Below are 20,024 nucleotides of genomic sequence, written 5' to 3' on the forward strand. Positions count from 1 at the left end.
CTGGGGAGGGGGTGGAAATCCCACAGCCCGACGCTGAGAGAGAAGTCCCAAAAGCCCCCCCACACACACACCACGGGGAGCACCGGGGGCACCAGCCCCGGCTCTGCAAATTTTGGCACTACCACGGTCACCCCCAGCCCTGCGGGGCTGGAAACCAAGCAGCGTGCAAGGGGGGGGCGGGCACAGGGACACCCCCCCCCCCCCCAAAAAAAAAAAGGTTTGCCACCCAGCCCTGAGTCCTCAGGACCCCCCTTGGGGAGCAGGATCCAGCCCTGTGCGCTATCGGGGGGGGGGTTGCTTATTGCCTACCATGGCCCCCCCCGGGGTTGCTGTCCCCGGGGGGGGGCGTTGCATATTCAGACATTATTGCATATAGAATATAAATATCAATATCAGTATCATTATCTCCTACCTACGTGTTGCCCTGGGAGCATGCACCGGGGCGGGGGGGGGGTCAGGGTCAGCCCCCTGCCCCCCCTGCTCAGCACCGCAGCGAGGGGCTGGAGCCTTGCATAGCTTTTGGTGGCCCTGGGGGCGAGCGGGTGGCACCGGGGCAGGACCCTGCTTTTTTTTTTGGGGGGGGGGGGGCATGGACACTTGCCCTGGCTCTGGGGGGCTTCCACACCCCCCTGGGGGGCTCCTCCACCCCCCCCAGCACGGTCAGATCCTGCCTGCACCCCATCCCTCTCCCACCGTGCGCCCTTGCGCAGCGCAAAACCCGAGCACCACGGCGCTGGGCGATGCCGGGGGGGCTCCGGCACCCCTTATACCCTACCCCACGCCCCCCCCGTGGGCTGTCGGGGTCCGTCCCCGCCGCCCTCAGTCCATGTTGGCGCTGGCCGAGCGGGAGCTGCTGAGGGTCTGTGCGGAGGCCGAGATGTCCTCGTGCTCCACGGGGCTGTGGTAGTCGGAGGTGCTGTCGGGCTCGCCGGGGGGCACCCGCACGGCCCCCAGGCTGAAGGAGTTGCTGCAGCCTTTGCGCAGGCACTGCGAGTAGAGGCCGAGCAGCACGTCCAGCTTGTGCTCGATCGACTGCACCTGCGGGCGGGCGGCACTCAGCAGACCCCCAGGAGACCCCCAGGGGACCCCCAGGGGACCCTAGGGGACAGGGAGGTGCCCGCCGGTGGCCGTCCCCTCCTCACCTGCCTCTCCACCTTGGCCACGCGCCCCATCATGCTCAACTCATCCACCGGCTCCGGCTCGGGCGCCGCTTTCTCCCCCTTCTCCCGCGTCTTCTTGTCCCCAGCGGGGCCCCCCCTGCCCACGATCTGGTCCACGCTGTCCCCAGGGGACACGCGGGACCGTGAGGTGAGGGACGGGCACGGCTCACGGGGACGCGTCCTGCGCGTCACGACGGGTGGCCACGGGGCTCGTGGGGACAAACTGGGGGGGGGGGGGTCCTGTAGGAACCCGGAGCCCCCCCTGCCCTCCCCAGGGGTCCCAGCTCACCGTGTCTGCAGGCTCTTGATCCTGCCCAGCATGTCCAGGTGCCCGGCCGAGTACTGCTCGATGACATCCTTCACATCGTAGGGCCGCAGGGTCTCCTTGAACTTCCTCTTGGCCACCAGGAACTTCAGGATCCTGCGGGGACAGCGGGGTGGCTGCTGGCACCGGGTTGGGGTGGGGTGGGGGGGCAGAACCCCCAAGCCCCCAGTGGGAGCTCATCCGGAGACGTCTGCTCATCCCAAACGCCGTTTTGGGGACAGAAGGGGCAATATAGGGGACGCGCGCTCACCGCACAGCCCTGATGAGGGTCTTCACCGCCGGCAGGATGTCCTCGAAGGCCAGCTCGCAGGGGGGGCTCTTCTCCTCGCCGCTGTCCTCCAGCGGGCAGTCGGCTGCGGGCACAACAGAGCTCAGGGACCCCCCCCCATAATGGGGACCCCCCCCAGACCCGCTCCAGGGGCTCACCCTCAGCCGGGGGTCGCGGCTTGAGCCGGAGGGAGGCTCGGAAGCGCGTGCGGTCATTGAAGCTCCAGCTCTTGTGCACCTTGCTGGGGCTCGAGGCCTCGGGGGGGTCCTCGGGGCTGGGGGAGCGCTGCAGGGGGGGCCCCAAGTGCTGCCGGCCCCGGCCGCCGGGGGGGCCCAGGCGGATGCGGTCCCTGATGCCCATCTTGGTGCTGCGGGGCAGAGGACGGCAGCGTCAAGGTGGGGATGGGGGGGGACACAACAGCAGGGGGGGGGAGGACGGGGCTGCAGAGCCCCCCCAAACACAAATCGGGCACGAGCTGGGGCGCAGGCGTCACCGTGCAGGAGTCTGAGCCCCTTTTGATTTCTGAGAGCAGAGAAAGGAGGAGACAGACGGACGGGGGACAGACGGGCACGGGGGGGGGACACGCAGCAGAGCAGCCCCCACGGAGCAGCCCCGCTCCTGCCCCAGCTCGGCTGGCATGGGGGGGGTCTGGGGAACCCGGCCAGGCCCCCCCATCCTCCTCCTCCTCTTCCTCCTCCTCCTCCTCTTCCTCCAGCACCCAGCTCCAGCTCTGCTCCCATGTGCTGAGCGCAGCCGCCCCCCTGCAGCCCCAACGCGAGCTCTGCTGGCTTGGGGGGGGGGACACGACAGCCATGATTTATGTAGGACCTACACAAACACACCGCCTGGCGCGACGAGGGGCCGCAAGCACGCTTTGGCACATGCGAGGAGGCCGAGCAGAAAGGGGCCCAGCTCCAGCCAAGCCGGAGCTGCAGAGGGGTCCCCAGCAAAGCGGGGTGTGGGGAGACCCCCGCCCACTGCACTGGGGGGGCTCCGGGAGACCCGGGCACCCCCCTCGACTTCCCCACCCAGGGGCACCGGGCTCCTGCCTTCCTCGGGGCCATCAGACAGGAGAACCCAGCACGGCTCAGCCGTGCCACAGGCGGAGAAACCGCGGCACGGCCACCGCGGGTACGGGACCCAAGGGGGGGGGAGCCAGCCCCAAACCCAACCCAAGCCATGCAGCCCCTCAGGACGACCCCGCTCTGCCCTCTCTGCCCCTATTTCTGCCCCCCCCCCCCCAACCCAACCCCGCAGGCAGCCCCGCATGGATCCCATGCACCCGGCAGCTCCTGGCCCCGGTACCTCCGTCTCCACGTGGCCCACGTCCTCGGCTTACCACTACCCAGCTGCCTGGGGTCGGGGCAGGCACGGGAGGAAAAATAGCGTTAGGGGGGGGTGGCCGGCACGGCTGAGAGCCCCCCCGACCCCGCACACCCCGCTCCTGCTGCGAGGAGCTGAGCGCCGCGGTTTGTGTAGGTCCTGCATAAACACCAGCGTCTGCCCCGCAGCTCCGTAAAAAAAGCTGGGGTGGGGGGGCCACGGGAACGATCCTGAGCCCTGGTCCTCGTGGGGTCCCCCCCCCCCCCCGGTGCCCGCTGGCTGGGGCGGGCGGCTCGGGGGCGCGCGTTTACCTGAGGCTCAAGCACTTGTGGGGCCGCGCGTCCTCCTCCTGCCAGCTATGGGGTGAGTGGTGGTGGGGGGGGGGTGCAGAGAGGGTTTGGGGATTTGGGGAGGGGGCGAGGGGACGGTGAGGAGGGAGGGGGAGGAGAGAGACAAGGGGAGATGTTATGAGAGGCGATGCTCGCGGAGATGGGGCCGGGAAGATGGGTGCAGACACCGGTGCTGCCGCAGGAGGAGCCCCCCCCCCGAGCCCGTACTCACCTCGGGACCCCCTCGGCCCCGCAGGGGGGAAACTGAGGCACGGGGCCGTGGCGGAGCAGAGCCCCCTCTCCCTACCTAACCCTGCTGCCAGCACCGATGCCCTGGGGCCGGGCTCGGTGGCTCTTCGGAGCTCAGGACCCCCGGGCACCGTCCCAGCACCGCGGGGGGCTCCACGGCGTTGCCAAAGCGTCCGTCCAAAGGGGCCAAAATTGGCACGGGGTGGGGGGCCCCAGCGTGGCTCTGCCGGGACAGAGGGGCCGGGGGCTGCTCCGTCGAGGTGCCGGGGGTGGCAGCACGTGGGGACACGGAGGAGAGGGCAGAGACGTGGAGCTGGGGGGGGGGCTGCTCCCTACCTTTCCCCCGAGCAAGGCGCGGGGACGGCGCTTTTCTGGGCAGAGGTGAAGGGGTGATAAGGCGGCGGTGGGGCTCCGTCGGGCCATTTTCTCACCTCTGCGTTCCTAAATCCTCCGTTGCGGGCTCGGTGCAAGTGCTCAAACATAAGGAGCAGCTCTCTGAGGGCGGGGTCAAACGGAAAGAGGGAGAAATTAAAAAAAAAAAAAAAAAAAAAAAACGCGGCGAAGCAAAATGCAGGGGGGGAGCGAAACAAGGAGGGAGAGGGGGCTCTGCAAAACAAAGGGGGAAAAGGGGAAAAAGGGGAAGGAAAGGGGGAAGAAGGGGAAAGGGAAGGGGGAAAAAGGGGAAGGAAAGGGGGACAAAGGGGAAGGAAAGGGGGAAAAAGGGGAAGGAAAGGAGGAAAAAGGGGAAAGGGAAGGGCTCCCATGCAGCCTGCGGGGCTGAGAGGTGATGGCACCACTGGGAGGGGACGGGCAGGGGACAGGCAGGACGAGTGTCCCTGCTGCGGGGAGCTGCCCCCAAGTGCCCCGGGGGCTCGGGAGCTGCTGGAGCAGCCGGGGGAGGCTCAGACCCCGCGGGGATCGAGCCCGGCCCCGTCCTCACTCTGCTGGAGGAGAAGCGGCTCCCGGCACAGCAGCGATGCACCAGGGGCACCGGAGCTCCTCGGGGGCACAGCTGTTAGGAAGCCTGCTTTTGGGGGAAATAAAGAGCAGAACAGAATCAGAGAAGTTTGTCGTGGCAAAAAATAACACATGAAGTGAGCAGCAGCAGAACACAAAACCAAAGGTGGACGGGAGGGGAGGGCTGGGAGCACGCAGGGCATCCGGAGACGTTTTGGGGTCCTGGCTCACACGTGGCAGCAGCGAGTTTGGGAGGTGAAAGCGCCGCAGGACGGGGCAGGGGGCTCCCCGCTGAGCCCCCCCGGGTCCCTCTGGCTCCTGGCTTGCTGCAGCCCCACCGCCGCGGCCGTGGGGTCCCCGTGACCGGCAGCACCGTCCCCTCTCCCGGAGGAAGGCGATGGATGGGGTGAGAGGTGGCGGTGGGATGGGTGCTGTGGGGTTGGGGGGGTGGGATGAGGATGCATTTGGGTTTTGGGCAGCCCCTGAGCTGCGTCTCCGGCGTCCTGGGGCTGAGCAAGGAGCCGCTCGTCCCCGCGGTCCCCACCGAGCTCTCGGCGTCCCCACGTGTCCCCTGGTCCCTGCGGGGACCCTCTGCGAGCCCCCCCGCCGCCTCTCGCCCCCACCCTGCCTACCTGAAGGAGGGCAGGAGGCTGTCGTAGTAGCACCAGGTGGCCGCCAGGTACGCCCGGCTGGCGTCCGTCGAGTAGAGCCGCCACGCAGCCTGGGCAGGAGGGAGCCCGCGGGCATCAGGGCTGGCCCGAGCCCCCCCTTGCTGCCCCTCCTGTCCCCCCCACGGGGATCTGTGGTGGCACAGACCCCCCTGGGGCACCCACGGGTGTTGGCTGGAGCTACCTGGATGAGGTTGGCTGCAGGCGTGCGCCTCTTCTCAAAGTGCTTCTGCCGGTGCTGCTCCTGCACCTTGAGGGCGAAGCCGGAGCCCAGGATACCCTGGAGGATACGGGAGGGGATGGGGTCTGCAGAGGGTGGATTTTGCCCCTTTTCCCCTCAATTTTTGCCACGTGGCGGGGTGGGGGAGCGTGCCCCTTCTCTCCTGTCCTACTCACGGCGGGCAGAGCGAAGAAGGAGATGCCGAGCAGGGCGAAGCCGGCCGCCAGCATCCTCCCCAGCCACGTCTGCGGCGTCTTGTCCCCGTAGCCGATGGTGGTGAGGGTGACCTGCGCGGGGACAGACAACGGGGAGCCCTGCAGGGAGCTCCCCCACACACCCCACAGCCCCGTCCCACCCTCCTGGTCCCCTCCCGGGGCTAGAGGGGGGGGGTCCTCGCTTACCGTGCCCCACCAGAGGGAGTCGGCGTAGGTGGCGAACTGCGCGTTGGCGTCCTTCTCCGCCAGGTAGACGAGGAAGGAGGCGAAGATGAGCACCAAGAAGCCGATGTACCAGGCGGTGATCAGCTCCTGGTGGGGCAGCGGGGGTGAGCGGGGTCTGGGTGAGGTTTGGGGGGGGGGGGGGGACACCGGGACCCCCCTTCTCCTCGTCCTCACCTTGCTGTGGGCGTAGACCACGGAGCCCAGCAGCTTCCAGGTGCCGCCGCGGCGGTCCATGCGCACCATGCGCAGGATCTGCAGGAAGCGCATGCTGCGCAGCGCCGAGGTGGCGAAGATGTTGCCCTGCGTGCCGGCGGCGATGACGGCCACCGAGGCGATGAAGACGATGAAATCTGGAGGGCGGCGAGGGCGAGGGGTGGGGCGCGGGGGGTTTGTATGGCCTGGGTGATGCTCAGAGCCCCCCAAATCCCCATACCCTGTCCCCCAAATCCCTGCACCCTGTTCCCATCATGGAGGCGAGGGTCAGTTGTGGGTTTTTTATTGGCATGGGTGATGTTGAAAGCTCCCAAATCCCTGCACCCCGTACCTATCACAAGGGAGAGGGTTGGGTGTTGAGGTTTTTATGGCCTGGGTGATGCTCAAAGCCCCCAAACCCCCTCACCCCGTACCTATCACGCAGAAGGGTTTCCGGGCAAAGCGGAGCCTCCCCCGCCAGCCCCGGTAGCGGCAGCAGCAGCCGGCCGCCCAGACGCGGACGATGTACTCCATGCCGAACACCACGATCATGACAAACTCCTGCAGGGGGGGACGAGCAGGGTGAAACCAGGAGGGCAGGGGCTGCAGGACGGCACGGGGAAGCTTTGGGGGTGCAAAAGGAAACCGGGACCCTCCCCGGGACCCCCCAAGTGACACAGCTCCGAGCTCCGGGTGCAGGGCCCACGGCCGTCGAGGCTCCCCGAGCAGCCCAGCCCTACCTGTGCCAAGCTCAAACTGAGCCGGGTCCTTTTCCTCCTCCGTCAGCATTGTCCTCGAGCCCCCGTTCTGCTTACTCGGGGGAACGTCACCAGGACCTGCCCGATTTAGTCCCCGCCGCTCGCAAGAACCCCGGCGTCAGCCGTTTCTGACACACTTTGGGGGAAAGTTGCCTTTTTTTTTTTTTTTTTTTTTTTTATTTTTAGCCCCTCCTGCCCTGCCTCCCCACCCCGCCGAGGGGTCACCCCAATCCTCCAGGACCCCGCAAGCAGCGAGGCCACCCCACAGAGTCCCCAATGTGCCGGGTGGCATCGGCATCGCCACCGGCATCGGGCAGCGGTGGAAGCCACGGGGCCGAGGGCTGGGAGGGGGTCTCCAGGAGGGGGCTGTGGTGGTTTTAGCACGGGTGTGCCCCCCCCCACCTCTCTTACCAGGATGAAGAGGCACTCGTTGGCCAGCTTCTGGTGCTCCTGGATGGTGGAGAAGACGGAGAGCACCAGGCAGCTGAAGACGAGGAGGAAGCTGCAACGAGAGCGCACGGGGGTGGGAGGGTGTTGGGGGGGGTGGGAGGGTGTTCGGGGGGTGGGCTGGGGGGGTCCGGACCTTCCCCGGGGGTTGAGGCTGAGCCTCTCCGAGGCCGGGCTTTGCCCCTAGGGGGAGGCAGGGAGCGGCTCGGGAGCGCGCAGGGTGCGGGGATGCGCCCGGATCGCGCCCCGAGGAGCCCCCGGGAGCCGCTGCCCGAGGGTCCCGCACGGAGCCCGGCCGAGGGGGGGGCGGGGGGGGCTCGAGGTGGGCAGGAGGAAGAAATTCGGCCCCCCCCCAGGCTCAGGAGGCCCCCAGGGAATGGGGGTGCCCGGCTCTGGGGGTGCCCGAGGCCGGGCTGGATGGGGCTGGGGGCAGGGGTCGTGCCCATGGTGGGGGGGCTGGAGCAGAAGATCTCGGAGGTCCCTTCAACCCGAGCCATTTTGGGGTGTTTAATGCCCAAAAATACCCAGTGGAGCACGGTGACAGTCTGCAGAGACAGGGGATGGGGCAGGGGACCGAGACCCTCCCCAGCATCCTCACCCTCTCAGCCAGGAGTGGGGGCTGCAGGGGGCACCTCGGACACTGCCCGGCCCCCGCTCGCAGCCCCCCCGCTGCCACTGCTGGCACCAGGAGCGATGTCCCCAGCGGGACAGGCAAGGGGGGGGCTTTAACACCTCACTGCCGGGCAGGCGGAGGGGGCCAGGGGCCCCACCGGACCCCCCCGTGATGGGGTCATGTCCCCAGGCCACCCCGCAGCACACGGGGGAGGAGGAGGAGGAGGAGGAGGAGGAGGAAGGCCCGGCTCCAGCAGCCGTGGGGCTCGGTGCCAGGCTCTGCCGCAGCCCTGCGGCCTCTTACCCAAAACAACCGCTTAAAAAAAAAAAGCAGGGCAGGAGCTGGAGGGCCCCCCCCAGGCAGAAAGGGGACCAGAGCCACTGTCCCCGCTGTCGCTGCCCCCATGGGGACCTGGCACCGCAGCGGGGACACGGAGCCACTTGGGAATGGCCGGGACCCAAGGGCAGAGTCAGCAGGGAGCTGCTCCGAGGCTGCCCGTCCCGAGAGCTGGGGCGAGACCAAAGGGGCTTTGGCCCACTTAAAATAAAAAGGAGGGGAGAAGAAAAATAGATTCTGGAGCTGAGGCAGACGAAACTCTCCAAAAATACATTATTATTTTTTTTTTTTTTCCCCTGATCCAGCGATTCTAAAAATGGAAAGCGGAGGGTTTGTGCCACCGGCCCCACGTGATGGGCGCGCAGAGGGCTCCGCTCGAGCCGCCTTGCGTAACGGCACGGGGGCACCAGCACTGGCTCCCCCCCCCCGAACTGGGCACAGCGGGGACAGAGCTGGGAGCACAGCCCCACCACGGGCAGCACCGGGGCTGCTGGTGCAAGCAGGGTGGTCCCAGCACCCCCCCTGACCCCCCCAGCACCCGGTGCAAGCAAAGCCCCCGGGACCTGCAAGAGGCGCTGCGGAGAGCGCAGGGCTCGGCTCGGCACCGTGCAGCCCGACGCCGTCTCGGAGCACTTTCTCGTCTCCTCTTGCTGCTGACACGGAGATTTGGAGCTGAATTGGCTGCCCGGGGTGGCTGAGGGGCTGAAACCAGACCCTACAGCTGCAGGAAGGCACCACGGGGAGAGGTGTCCGCCGGGACGATGCTCGGTGCCCTCCTCGGGAGCACCCAGGCCAAGGGGAGGTGGCTCAGGCACCGAGCGCTCAGGAGGGAGCTGAGAGGTCCCCGGCAGCACCGCGTGAACCTGGGCTGGCTGGGATGGTGCAAAAGGAGCGAGAGCCAGACCTGGGTGAGAAAACAGCCTGAAGGAACCCAGGCCGGTCCCTTCCCCAAAACCGCTGCCACGAGGGGAAATCGGAGACGAGGCTGAGGGCAGAGAAACGCAAGGAAACGGGAGAAGGGCTGGGAGCGGGGCAGAGCTGGAACAACACACACCCAGACGAAGGGGCTGGGGGCATCACAGCCCCATGCGATGCTCCGAGATGCTCACCAGCTGGGGGCTGGAGCCATCCCCTGCCCCCTGCATGATGGTCACAGCCTTTTCCCTGTGCAGGAGCTCTGCCCTTAGCAGCTGGGGGCAGCAGCAGCTCGCCGGGCTCCCCGCCGCGCCGACGCTCGTCTGGAGAAGCAAACCCAAACCTTGGCCGAGCCGCCCAGGGCAGCGCCTTTGTGCATCATCAGCAGCAAACGTTACACAAGCGGGATTTGGCAGGCAATGACACGGGCAGCGGAGCGCAAAGCAGAAGAGAATGCAGAAATCTCCCAGCCTGCGAAGATTTGTGCCTCTCGCCCGAACTGGGGCCAGACAGGGGGGGGTCTCTGATCCCTGGCACACGCTGGCCCCGCTGGGCACCCTCCTAACCCGAGCACCGCACGGGCACCGAGCTGGTTGGGGTCACCGTGCTGCAGGAGTGATGGAAAGCCACCCCGAGAGCTGCTGCCCCCAGTGCCACCCCCCCAGGGGGATGCTCCTGCCCGGCCCCCGGCCCCACAGCGGGGTTTTGTGAAGGACACGATCGTGGGAGGCCCCCACGGCCCCGCAGGGAAGGCAACTTTGTGGGAACACATCACCTGCTGGGAATTAACTCGCAAAGCTGGGGAAAGAGCCCCTGGCCTGGCTGCTGGCACTGCCTAAGCAGCTTAGGGGAGGATCAGGTGCCGGGGGGGCAGGAAAGGGGCTCCCCAAAGCCCCCCCCCCATGTCCCAAATGCTGCAGCCAGGGGCTGTGGGGGCACCTCCTGTGCCTCCCCACACCCTGCAGGCACGGAGCTCGTCCGCAGGAGCGCTCCTCCCGCCGTGCCCCAAAAATATTAATTAAAACCCAGCAGGGGAGGGGCTGGTTGGAGAAAACGAACCTCCTGGCATTAATCTTCATTAGGGCTGCCTTCGCCATATGCTCCCGGCCGCTCTGGCGGCAGGAGAGGGGAAGGAGCAGGTGAGGTGGGGAAGGTGCTGAGCTCAGGGAAATGGGATGGGGTCAGCCAGGGGCACCCCCAGAGCTGGGCTGAACCCCCCAGGGCAGACAGGCTCCAGCCCCGGGGGCTGCATCCAAGGGGTTTGGCGAGGCTGGGAAATGGGGGGTGAGGTTTGGGCACCCCCGTGCCCGGCCCTGCTGCGGGCAGCAGCAGGGCAGAGCGTGGTGGTAACGGGGTGGAAGGAAAACACCACGTGCCATAGAGCAAACAGCTCGGCCTGGGGACGAGCCTGGCACGGCCCCGAGAGGGAGAGGAACCAGTGGCACCGCCAGCCCTGGCACCACCGTGGCACTGCCGGGTCCCCGCGGTGCTGGGTGGCAGCGCCAGGTGTCCCCAACCTGCGCACCAAGTCCACTGGGGGGACAAAACCACCCAAACCTGGCTGGGATGGGGACGAGGATGGGGTCAGGGATGGGGACGGGGATGGTGCTTTGCCCCCTGCACCCCCAAAACCGCCAGGCTCAGCACCCCGAGCACCGCCTGCAGCTGTATAAACAGCGTGTCTTATAAATCCCCCGTCCCTCGCGCAGCAGCCTTGCAGGAGAGGCGGTGCAGGAGGCCTGTCTGCCCCGGGGATATAAATATCAGCGCTGGAGCCGGCCTGTTTGTGGCCGTAACCATGGCAGGGGCGGCCACCCCCTCGTCCCGCAGAGCCGGGCATCGCCCGCAGCCACGCAGGAGCTCGGTGGCTGCTCCTGCCCAGCACCCAAAAAAAAACAAACAATCCCTTGGGAAGGGGAAGGAGCTGCCCTAATCACTGCCGTGCCTCCAGCTCGGGGGGTGCACGAGGGGGAGGTGGGACCCGGGACATGAAGCCCGGCTGGGGGCTGCACGGCGCATCCCGTGGCCACGCAGGGACCCAGTGTCACCGTCCAGAAGGGATCTGGATGAGGTCCCCCGCTCCGTGCTTCCCTGCCAGGTGCTTTGGTGAAGGCAGCCAGGCACGGACTCGCTGCACGAGTGACAAAACCCTGGCACTGCTGCCCTGCACGGCCGGGCAAGCATCGTCCTCCCCCTGCCGAGCCCCGCGCGGGGCCACGCCGCGCACCCTGCGCCCTCGGGTGGGTGCCAAGAAGTCCCCGAGGCCCTCGGGCTCCGGGCAGAGCGAGCCGGAGACTGAGAGCAGCATCACACATCGCCCACCCCGGGGTCTGTGCCCCTCGTCGCCCCCCGGCCCCGTGTCCTGGCGGGGGAACGGTCACAAGGTTCCTGCGGACGGTGCCAAGACGCTCACACGGAGCAGCTGAGATAGTTTCGCTCTTGAATCATCTGGCAAGCCACGGGCTGAGGGGAGGGGGGAGGAAAGGGAGCGAGTTCCCAGACCCGTTCCCGAGGGGCCGCGCACCCCAGCACAACAGGAGGGGGACAGGAGACCCCCCGAGGGCATCGCACATGGGGGGCAGAGGGGGCAGGTCGGGGCGCTCAGCCCCATTCCATCCCCTCGCCCCAGGGCACAGACAACCCAAACCTCTCCAAGAGCATCCCCTCGGGGTGGGGGCTCCCCATCCACGCAGCTGTCCCCCCCTGTCCTCACCACTGGGGCCAGCCAGACCCAGGCCCCAAAACCCTGCACCTTGTGCTCGGGGTCCGGCAGGAGCAGCTGGAGGAGAAACGAAGAAGAAAGAGGAAAGAAGGAAATCGATGTGCAGTTTCACATTGCACCACAGCCACTTCATTTTATGCCCCAGCGACGCTGCGTCAGGTTCAGCAAACTGCTGCGTCGCCTTCTCCTTCCCCTGGCGTTTTCCCCTGCACCGCAGCTCCCATTTCAAGCTGGGACAAGAGGACAGGGGGCGGCCCTGAGGGGGTCCCCTGGGACCACCAGGAAGGAGCCCCGGCTCCGAGGGCGCAGCTCCAGCAGCCGAGGGTCCCGGCCTCGCTGTCCTGTTTCATTTTGGCCACCCACGTGCAGCAGTTGGGTTTTCTTCCTCCTCCTCCTCCTCCTCCTCTCCAAAAGGAGCCACCGTGCGGGATGCCAGCGGCTGGGGACGAGCCAGGTCCCTCCAGAGCAAGAGTGACAGCGAGTTACAGCCCGGAGGAGCTCAACACCAGAGGGTTTTGCAGGGCAGGCGGAGGACAGCCAGCACCCAGCAGGAGGTGAAGCAACTTCCCTGCAAACCCTCCGGGGCTCCAGCCCATTAAACGGCCCCAGGTGGGTTCGGCAGGGCCCTGCCACGTGCCGAAGCATCAAGCAGTGCTCGGGTGCTGTCCTCCACCCCCCGTGCCAGCAGGGATGCCCACGGCCCCGCAGCCAAACCAAGGGGCACCACGCGCCCACTTCCAGCTTTGGTCTACCCTTTCCCTCCACGTCCTGGCCTCGTCCCCATCCCCAGGGGCAGGGAGACCCTTCCCCAGGAGGGGGGTAAATAGGGGCACACCAGTTTGGCACCGTCCCACCGGTGCCCCCAGAGCAGCCGGCACGGGGAGGCGCGTGGATTACCCCACTCCGGGGGCTGCACTTTGGGCAGGGGTCCGGGGATGCTGCCGGTGCTGCTGGCTCGGCCTTCCCCATTTTGCTCCAGGTCAAACCTCACTAAAACCCGTATTAAAGAGCTCCTCTAAGGGCTGGAAACGTGCTGAGCTGAGCTCCTGGTGCAGCTCCATGCTGCCAGAGCCCCCTCTCCACCGGGGCAGGGCACCCGTGGCAGGGCACCGCTCCCCCTGGGGTTTTGCTGGCACACGCAGGGAGAACAGCGAAAGAGGAAGCTTTGATTTGCCTCTGGCCCTAAATCCTGTTGGTTAAGGCTCCAGTCACACTCCCAGATTTTCCCTGTAAGCCCCAGGCAGGAGCTGGCACCAGCTGAGCCCAGGCTCGGTGTGGTCAGCACGGCCCCGAATCAAGGGGACAGAGGGAACGGGGCCACCACCGCCCCCCTCGGCTCTATTTTTGGGGCAGGACGAGGGGGCTGCAAAGATGTGGCAGCAACAAACCCATCCCGCGAGGGGGGGGACCAGCACCACCCAGCCCCCAGCAGCCGCTCGGGGAGGATTTGGGATCAATTTCCCCGCAGGAGGAGACTGGACTTTGCCAATAAGCGGTATCAGCTCAGCCCGGCTACATGCTCCCAGACCTTAAACTGCTCGGAGGAGGGAAGCTCTCCGCTTCTCAGCGGGTATTTCCATTTTAGCAGTTTCCATTTTAGCAGTTTTCAGCCCTGTCTGGGAGCCAGGCTGCTGGGGAGGCAGCGCGCAGCCGTGGACGGGTCCTGGGCCCGGCGCTGCCCCGACCTTGGGCGACCTTGGGGCATCTCCCGTCCCTCGGTGTCCCCCGAGCAAGAGGGGGTAACGCCGTCCTCCTCGTCCCCAAACCTATCCTCAGGCGTCGAGGCACACAGATCGCTCCTGCAAACACCGGTACCCAGCGCTGCGACAGCTTCACAGCTCCCTTCTGCCGTGGGGGAGAAAATTTGGAAGCCAGAAGTGAGCCAAACTCCCTGGGAAGTCTTTTCGGAGCGGGCAGCCCTCTGTGCGCCCACCGCGGCGCCTTCCCATGGGTTTTTTGGGGGTCCTGGACAGCCCAGCAGGGACAGGGGGCACAGGCACAGCCACGCAGCCCAGCCCTCGAGGGCAGGTGGGGCTGGGGACGGGCACCATTCCCATCCCCATCCCAATGATTCCTATCCCAGCCAGGTCCAGCCCCAGCAGACGAGCACCTTGGAGCTGCCCCGAGCCGTGGCACTGTCCCCAATTTGGGGACAAAGCCACCTCCCGGTGGCACCCGCAGCTCCGTGGCTCTGCAAGGGGACCCGCTCGGTTTAATGCTGCTGTTTTTGGGGGAAAAACACCCGCAGGGAGAAGGCGCTGCGGGAGGAGGAGGATACCTGGGCCCACCCGGAGGATCCCAGTGCAGAAACCCAGCAAGAACACAAAAAAAAAGCTTTGTCCCCCCTCCCCAAGCAGGAGGTTTCGGCTGCCACCCCAAACTCCCCGCTGGAAAAGCTTTCACGGGCAGCACTTGCAGCGTAGGGATTATTTCCAGATCTCACTGCGGAGGTGTCGGCAGCCCTTACAAATGGGGCCCCGGGCTCCTCTCGTGGCTCCCCGGGGAGCTCAGGTGCCCTGCGATCAAGTGACAAATTCCTCCTGCCATCGCAAAGTGCTAACTTACGCAAGACCCACTTTCCTGCCTCTTAACGAGCTGCGGCCCCGTGCTCCCCGCTAACGAGCGGGCACCGCTGCGCAACGGGGCCGGGGAGGCAAAATTTGGGGCTCCCACTCCGCGGGGGGGCCGTGCCCAGCAGGGTTGAAGGGTGCACACCGAGTGCATGAGAGATTTTGGGGGAAAAACATCACTTTCCGCATGGCTACGGCCGGGCAGGGAGTAGCAGCATCCCAACAGGGTCCCAGGTGGGGGCGGGCAGCGCAGCCCCGCACGGAGCCCCCCAGCCCCTGGGTGCACCCCCAGGTTGGTCCCAGCCCCCTGAGGACACCCCAAGGGGCAGAAATCCCCTTGAGCCCGTGCCTCTGCTGATGGCCGGGCTGGGGAAGGGCCCAGCTCCTGGAGCATCCCCGGGATGTGCTGGGGACCAGCAGCACCGGGGACCACGGGGGGGACATCTCACGGGGCACCGCTGCCAGGCTTTTACCAGGGAGAACCCCCCCCAAAAAAAAACATCTCCCCCATCCCACCTTGGCACAGCTCAGGGAGTGCCAGGAGGGGACTTTTGGGTGCCTGCCCCACGGCTACCCCACGGGATGGGTCCCCGGTGGCACCCAGAGGTGCCCTGTGCCCTCTCCACGGGCCCCCCACCCCCGAGGGTCTCCATGGACTCACAGGGGATGGGGACAGACCGAGGGGGTGCCCCCAACACGGCGCAGAGCAGCACCGGGGAGCCGTCGGGGGCTCAGCACCCCCTCAGCACCCTTTCTCAGCCCCCCCCCCGGCTGGGTGCTCGCCCCCTGCCCGCTCCCGGAGCTCCCCAACTCGCTGCGCACCCGGCGAACCCCACAGGGGAGCGCAGGGAAGCTCCGGCCCCCCCCCACCCCGAGGGCGTCCCTCTTCTCAGCACCACCCCGCCACCCCCGGGAGGTCGCAGCCCACCCCCCCAACCCCCCAAAAAACCCCAAAAACCCCCCAAAAACCCCCCAAAAACCGAAAGGGTCCCGTCCCGCGGCACTCACATAAAGGCGTGGTACACGAAAGCCCCCCCGCGGGGCCGCTCCAGCACGTTGTACAGGCAATTCTGCAGCCTCCGCCGGCACCGGGGGGGTCCGGCGGGGCGGGGGGCACCGGCAGCAGCAGCAGAAAGAGCAGCAACAGCAGCGGGGGAGGCAGCAGAAGCAGCGGGGGGGGCAGCCCCGAGGCTCGGAGCCGCCAGCAGCCCCCGGCGGCGGGGAGCGGGGGTCCCGCCGGGGCCCCCCCCGCTGTCGGTGCGCACCGCCCGCAGCCGCTCCCCGCCGCTCCCCGCCGCCCCGGCCATGGCGCCCGGCCCCGTTCACGCCTCCCTCATGGCCCCCCCCGTGTCCCCCCCCCACCCCCCCTAGAGCCCCGGAGCCCCGGGCAGGCTCCGTTTAATCCGCGCCCCCCACCCCCCGCCCCGGTTCTGTCTCCTCCTGGTTCTCTCTCCCCGGTCACCTGCCTTTAGCCGCCCCCCCCCTCCCGGTAACGGGACCTCCCCCCCCTCTCCGGTGCTGCCCCGCCCCGCAGCACCTGGCCCCCGCCCACCCCAAGCCGGGGGGGGGATTTGGGGGAGTCTGCAGAGGTGGCAGCCCCCGGGGGGAAAAGGGGAGGGGGCGCCGCTGGCTCTCAGTGGGGTCCCCCCCCCCTCTCTCTCCGGTGCTGCTGGGGGACCCGGTCCCATTCTGCCCCCCCCCCGAGACCGGTGGGGAGGGTCCGCTATGGGGGGGGGGGTGTGGGGCAGCTCAGAGGGAGCGTCCCGAACCGCCAGGGATGGAGCAGCCTGGGGGGAGCATCCCAAATTGAAGGGGATGGAGCATCCCGGGGGGGGGACATCCTAAATCACAGGGGATGGAGCAGCCCGGGGGGAGCATCCCAAATTGTAGGGGATGGAGGATCCCAAGGGGAGCATCCCAAAGCAGTGGGTGCTGAGCACCCCAAAACACCAGGGACAGAGCACCCCAAGAGTGAGCATCCCAAACCGTGGGGCGTGGAGCATCCCGGGGGGAGCATCCCAAATATCAGGGTACGGAGCAGCCCGGGGGGACCATCCTAAATCACAGGGGATGGAGCAGCCCAGGGGGAGCATCCCAAATTGTAGGGTATGGAGCAGAGCACCCGAAAGCACCAGGGATGGAGAATCCCAAGAGCGAGCATCCCAAACCATGGGGCATGGAGCATCCAGGGGGGAGCATCCCAAATTGTAGGGTATGCAGCATCCCAAGGGGAGCATCCCATGGGTGCTGAGCACCCCAAAGCACCCGGGCCGGAGCACCCCAGGATCCCCAATTCCTCCCCTGTCCTCGAGGTCCCGCGCACCCACAAGGGTTTTGCTCTGCCACCTTATTCCCCCGAGCTCCCCCGCTACCAGACGGGGAAACTGAGGCACGCTGCAGCCGGTTCCCCCCCCCCCCAGCCCTCACCCCATGGGGGGTGCCCCGGGGCCCCGAGCTCCAGGAGAGGAGCGCAAGTTCCAGCTCCGGGCGGTGAATTATTTAACGCGGTGCTTGGAGATCCTGGCACGGGCACGGGGCCCTCGTGAGCGCTGCGGTAATGGGGTCGGGCTGGGGGAGCACACACAAGAAATGGATGGTTTGATTTTGAGGGGGCTCGGGGGAAATCGTGCTGGCCAAACCCACCCCGAGGGCCAGCCTGCAAAACCAATCTCCCCCCGAGGATGCCCCACAAGCACCCAAGGGTGCCCCGCAAGCACCACGGCACCAAGACGCCCACGAGATCCGGCTCCGTCTGGGCTGTAACCGTGTGGATCCAACCCAAAATCTGCCCCGCGCCCTCCTGCAGCCCAATTCTGAGCTCCTCGGGGGTCCCAATGCAGCGTCTCCCCCCCCTCCCGCCGTGGAGCACCCTGACCTTCAGCATCTCCCTCGGGTTCCTGCGCCCCCCTTGTCCCCGCGGTTTCGGTTTCACCTGGTGATTGATCGGAGCCTGCGGAGTTAAGGTGACCTGAAAGGACTTCCAGAGAGGGGCACGGGCGCATGGGGGGGGCCAGGCGGGTGGGAAATTTTGGGTTTATTCCCACTTTGGAGAGGGAGGGTGCAGGCTGAGGTCCCAGACGTGCTGGGGAAGCTCTGGGGGAGCTCCGCTCGCAGAATTAGGGATTTTTTTTTAAACAAAGTCATCGCTTCTCCAAGCTGGGGGGAGAAGGGGACCTCGGAGGCTGCAGCTGTGGCCGTGCTGCTGCTCCCTCCCGGCCCAGCAGAGCACCCGGGGGTGATTTTGGGAAGGGACCGATCCTGCACCGGGGTCACGCTTTCCACCTGCGCAGATCCTGGGAAAATCCCCTGCTGCCGTGGAGCTGGGAGGTTTTGTAGGGTACTGGCCCAGCCAGCAGAACCAGCAGAGGTTTTGGGGAGCCGTCCCAGGCTCTGCTGGCTTTTTACCCCCTGCCTGGCCACGGGCATCCCGCAGAGACCCTCATATCCTCGGGTCTGGCCCCCAGTGGAACTTTTAAAGAGGATTTCCGAGGCCGGGTGCTGGTGAGCGAGGAGGGCCTGCGTGCTCGGAGCCTGCTGCCCTCTTGGGATTGCAGCTCGAATTCCTGGCACGGACGGGGAGGCCGGGATTTGAGGCCAGGATTTGCATCTACAGGATTTCCAGTAAGTTTTGCAGCCCTGGTATGCAGCTGCAGAGCTGCCGGCTGGGGAGGGCGACCGGCGGGACGGGGGCTCCACGGGGAAGTTGGGATGGGATGGGAGCAAAACCCAGGCTGGTGCCCTCCGTGGGGGACTCTGGGGGGGTCCCAGGGAAGATCTGGGGGCGCATGGAGGGCAGGAGGTGGCCAAAACCTCTGCACGAGGGAGCCTGAGCTGGGGCTCGGTGGCTGGGATGGAAAATGCTGGGGACAGGGTGCTCGGGGCTGGCTGTGCCCCAGGAGCTGGGGACAACTGGGAGCAGGGACAGGGGGCAGGGAGGGCTGCGGAGCACCCGCGTCTGCCAAAAATTTGGCCAAACCAGCTCCGTTACGAGCCAGCCGGAGTGGTGAGAGCAGCCTGCCTTCAATCACAGGGGGGGGCTCTCGCTGCAGCTCACACACATTTTGTGTCCTTCAAGCTATTTGTTTAATTATCTGTCTATCTATCCATCCCCAATTAAACTCCTTCAAGCAAACGCAAGGCAGAGCCCAGCTTTGGGTACAGAGCTCTCCTTGGGCAGAGCCCAGCTCGGGTGGCTGCCAGCCTCCAGCCCCAGGACCCTCCATCCCCAGGACCCTCCATCCCTGTGAGCCTCCGTCCCCAGGACCCTCCATCCCCACGCAGCAGCCACCCGTGGGTGCCCTCTCGTGGCCGCAGCCCACACGCGGAGTTTTCACCCAATATATTCTATTTTTTCCCATTTTTGTGCTGACTGCTCCAGGCGCAGTGGTGCCCATCCTGCAAGGAGCTGAGGGTGCTGCTGGCTCCCAGCCCTTTTAGGACTCCTTTTAGGACTCCCAGGGGTGCCCTCACCTCCTCACCTGGCCCAGGAGCTGCAATTCCTGCACCAAACTCCCTCGCTGGAACAACCCGGCCCCGTTTATGGACTTTACACCACTCCTGGAGCTGCTCCTCGCTGCGAAACCACGGCGAGCTCGGCTCTTCTGGCAGGAAAAATGAGCAGCTGCTGGTGCTGGCACTGTCCCTGCGCTGTCACAGCTCTGCCAAGGCGCTGCACAAAGCCACAGAGCCCCTCCTGGACGACGTGCCAAGTATGTCAAATCGCCCGATGGTGGACACAGAGATTAGGAGTTACAAAACCTCAGCCGTGTTTTAGCCAAGACCCAGGCTTGGCCCCAACGCCGCCGGGATCCTCGCCGTGTGCTCAGTGAAACCTGGCTCCTGGAGCTCATTCACACCCGCCCCAAACCCCTCGCTGCTGCAGAAGCTGCAGGGAAGGCTGGCAAAAGGCTGCTGTGCTGAGGCAGGCACCATACAGCGACCCCACGGAGACCTCCTTGGCTGGTGGGCACCAAAAAGAGGTCCCACCCCACCGCTCGTGTTCCCAAAGACCCCAACCAAGCCCCTTCTGCAGCCACCCTCAAGCCCCGTTTGCTGTTTTCACCACTTTGGGGTGATTTTTTCAGGGACTGGGGCTGCGCTTCGCTTGGCAGGTTGATGCTGGGCACCGGTTCCCAAAGAAAGTGCAGACGTTATCTTAGAAAGGAAATTTATTTTGTTTCATGAAGCTTATATTACATGCATCGACTGAAGCTAGTACAACAGTTAACAGCAGGGCTGGGGTTTGTCCAGACTTCCATTAGTGTTTCTGGAATAAACCAGGCCAAATTAAAGAATTGTTTGCCCTTAGAAAATACAGTCATAATACAAGGAATGTTTTTGTTTTCACTTTAATTACTCTTCCCCTACTCCCTGCCCCCTAGCTGCATACACTCAATGCTCCGGCTTACCAAAAAAGGAGGCAGGAGAGGAAAATCTAACACACATACACACTGCCCCCCCCCCCCCCCCCGCCCCTAATGGACCACTGAGATGGTGGGACTGAATCTAGCTCTATTCGGAGAAAAATACAAA

At 66.1% G+C, this 20,024-nt stretch overlaps 1 protein-coding gene across 1 annotated transcript; it reads right to left on the bottom strand.

The window, feature by feature from the left end:
- Nucleotides 1-397: 397 nt before the first annotated feature.
- KCNQ4 (potassium voltage-gated channel subfamily Q member 4) lies at nucleotides 398-15,799 on the bottom strand (the record flags this gene model as incomplete). The annotated part of the gene is made up of 14 exons (XM_082777534.1): nucleotides 398-1,038; nucleotides 1,143-1,278; nucleotides 1,450-1,581; nucleotides 1,736-1,838; nucleotides 1,912-2,120; nucleotides 3,991-4,149; nucleotides 5,244-5,332; nucleotides 5,464-5,559; nucleotides 5,676-5,786; nucleotides 5,901-6,026; nucleotides 6,114-6,289; nucleotides 6,566-6,692; nucleotides 7,301-7,391; nucleotides 15,501-15,799. The coding sequence occupies 14 exons, from the start codon at nucleotides 15,797-15,799 to the stop codon at nucleotides 820-822; spliced, it is 2,073 nt and encodes a 690-aa protein (XP_082633660.1). The 3' UTR covers nucleotides 398-819.
- Nucleotides 15,800-20,024: the final 4,225 nt, after the last annotated feature.

The sequence above is a fragment of the Aythya marila genome (genome assembly GCF_965140915.1).
Source record: "Aythya marila genome assembly, chromosome: 22".
NCBI lineage: Eukaryota > Metazoa > Chordata > Aves > Anseriformes > Anatidae > Aythya > Aythya marila.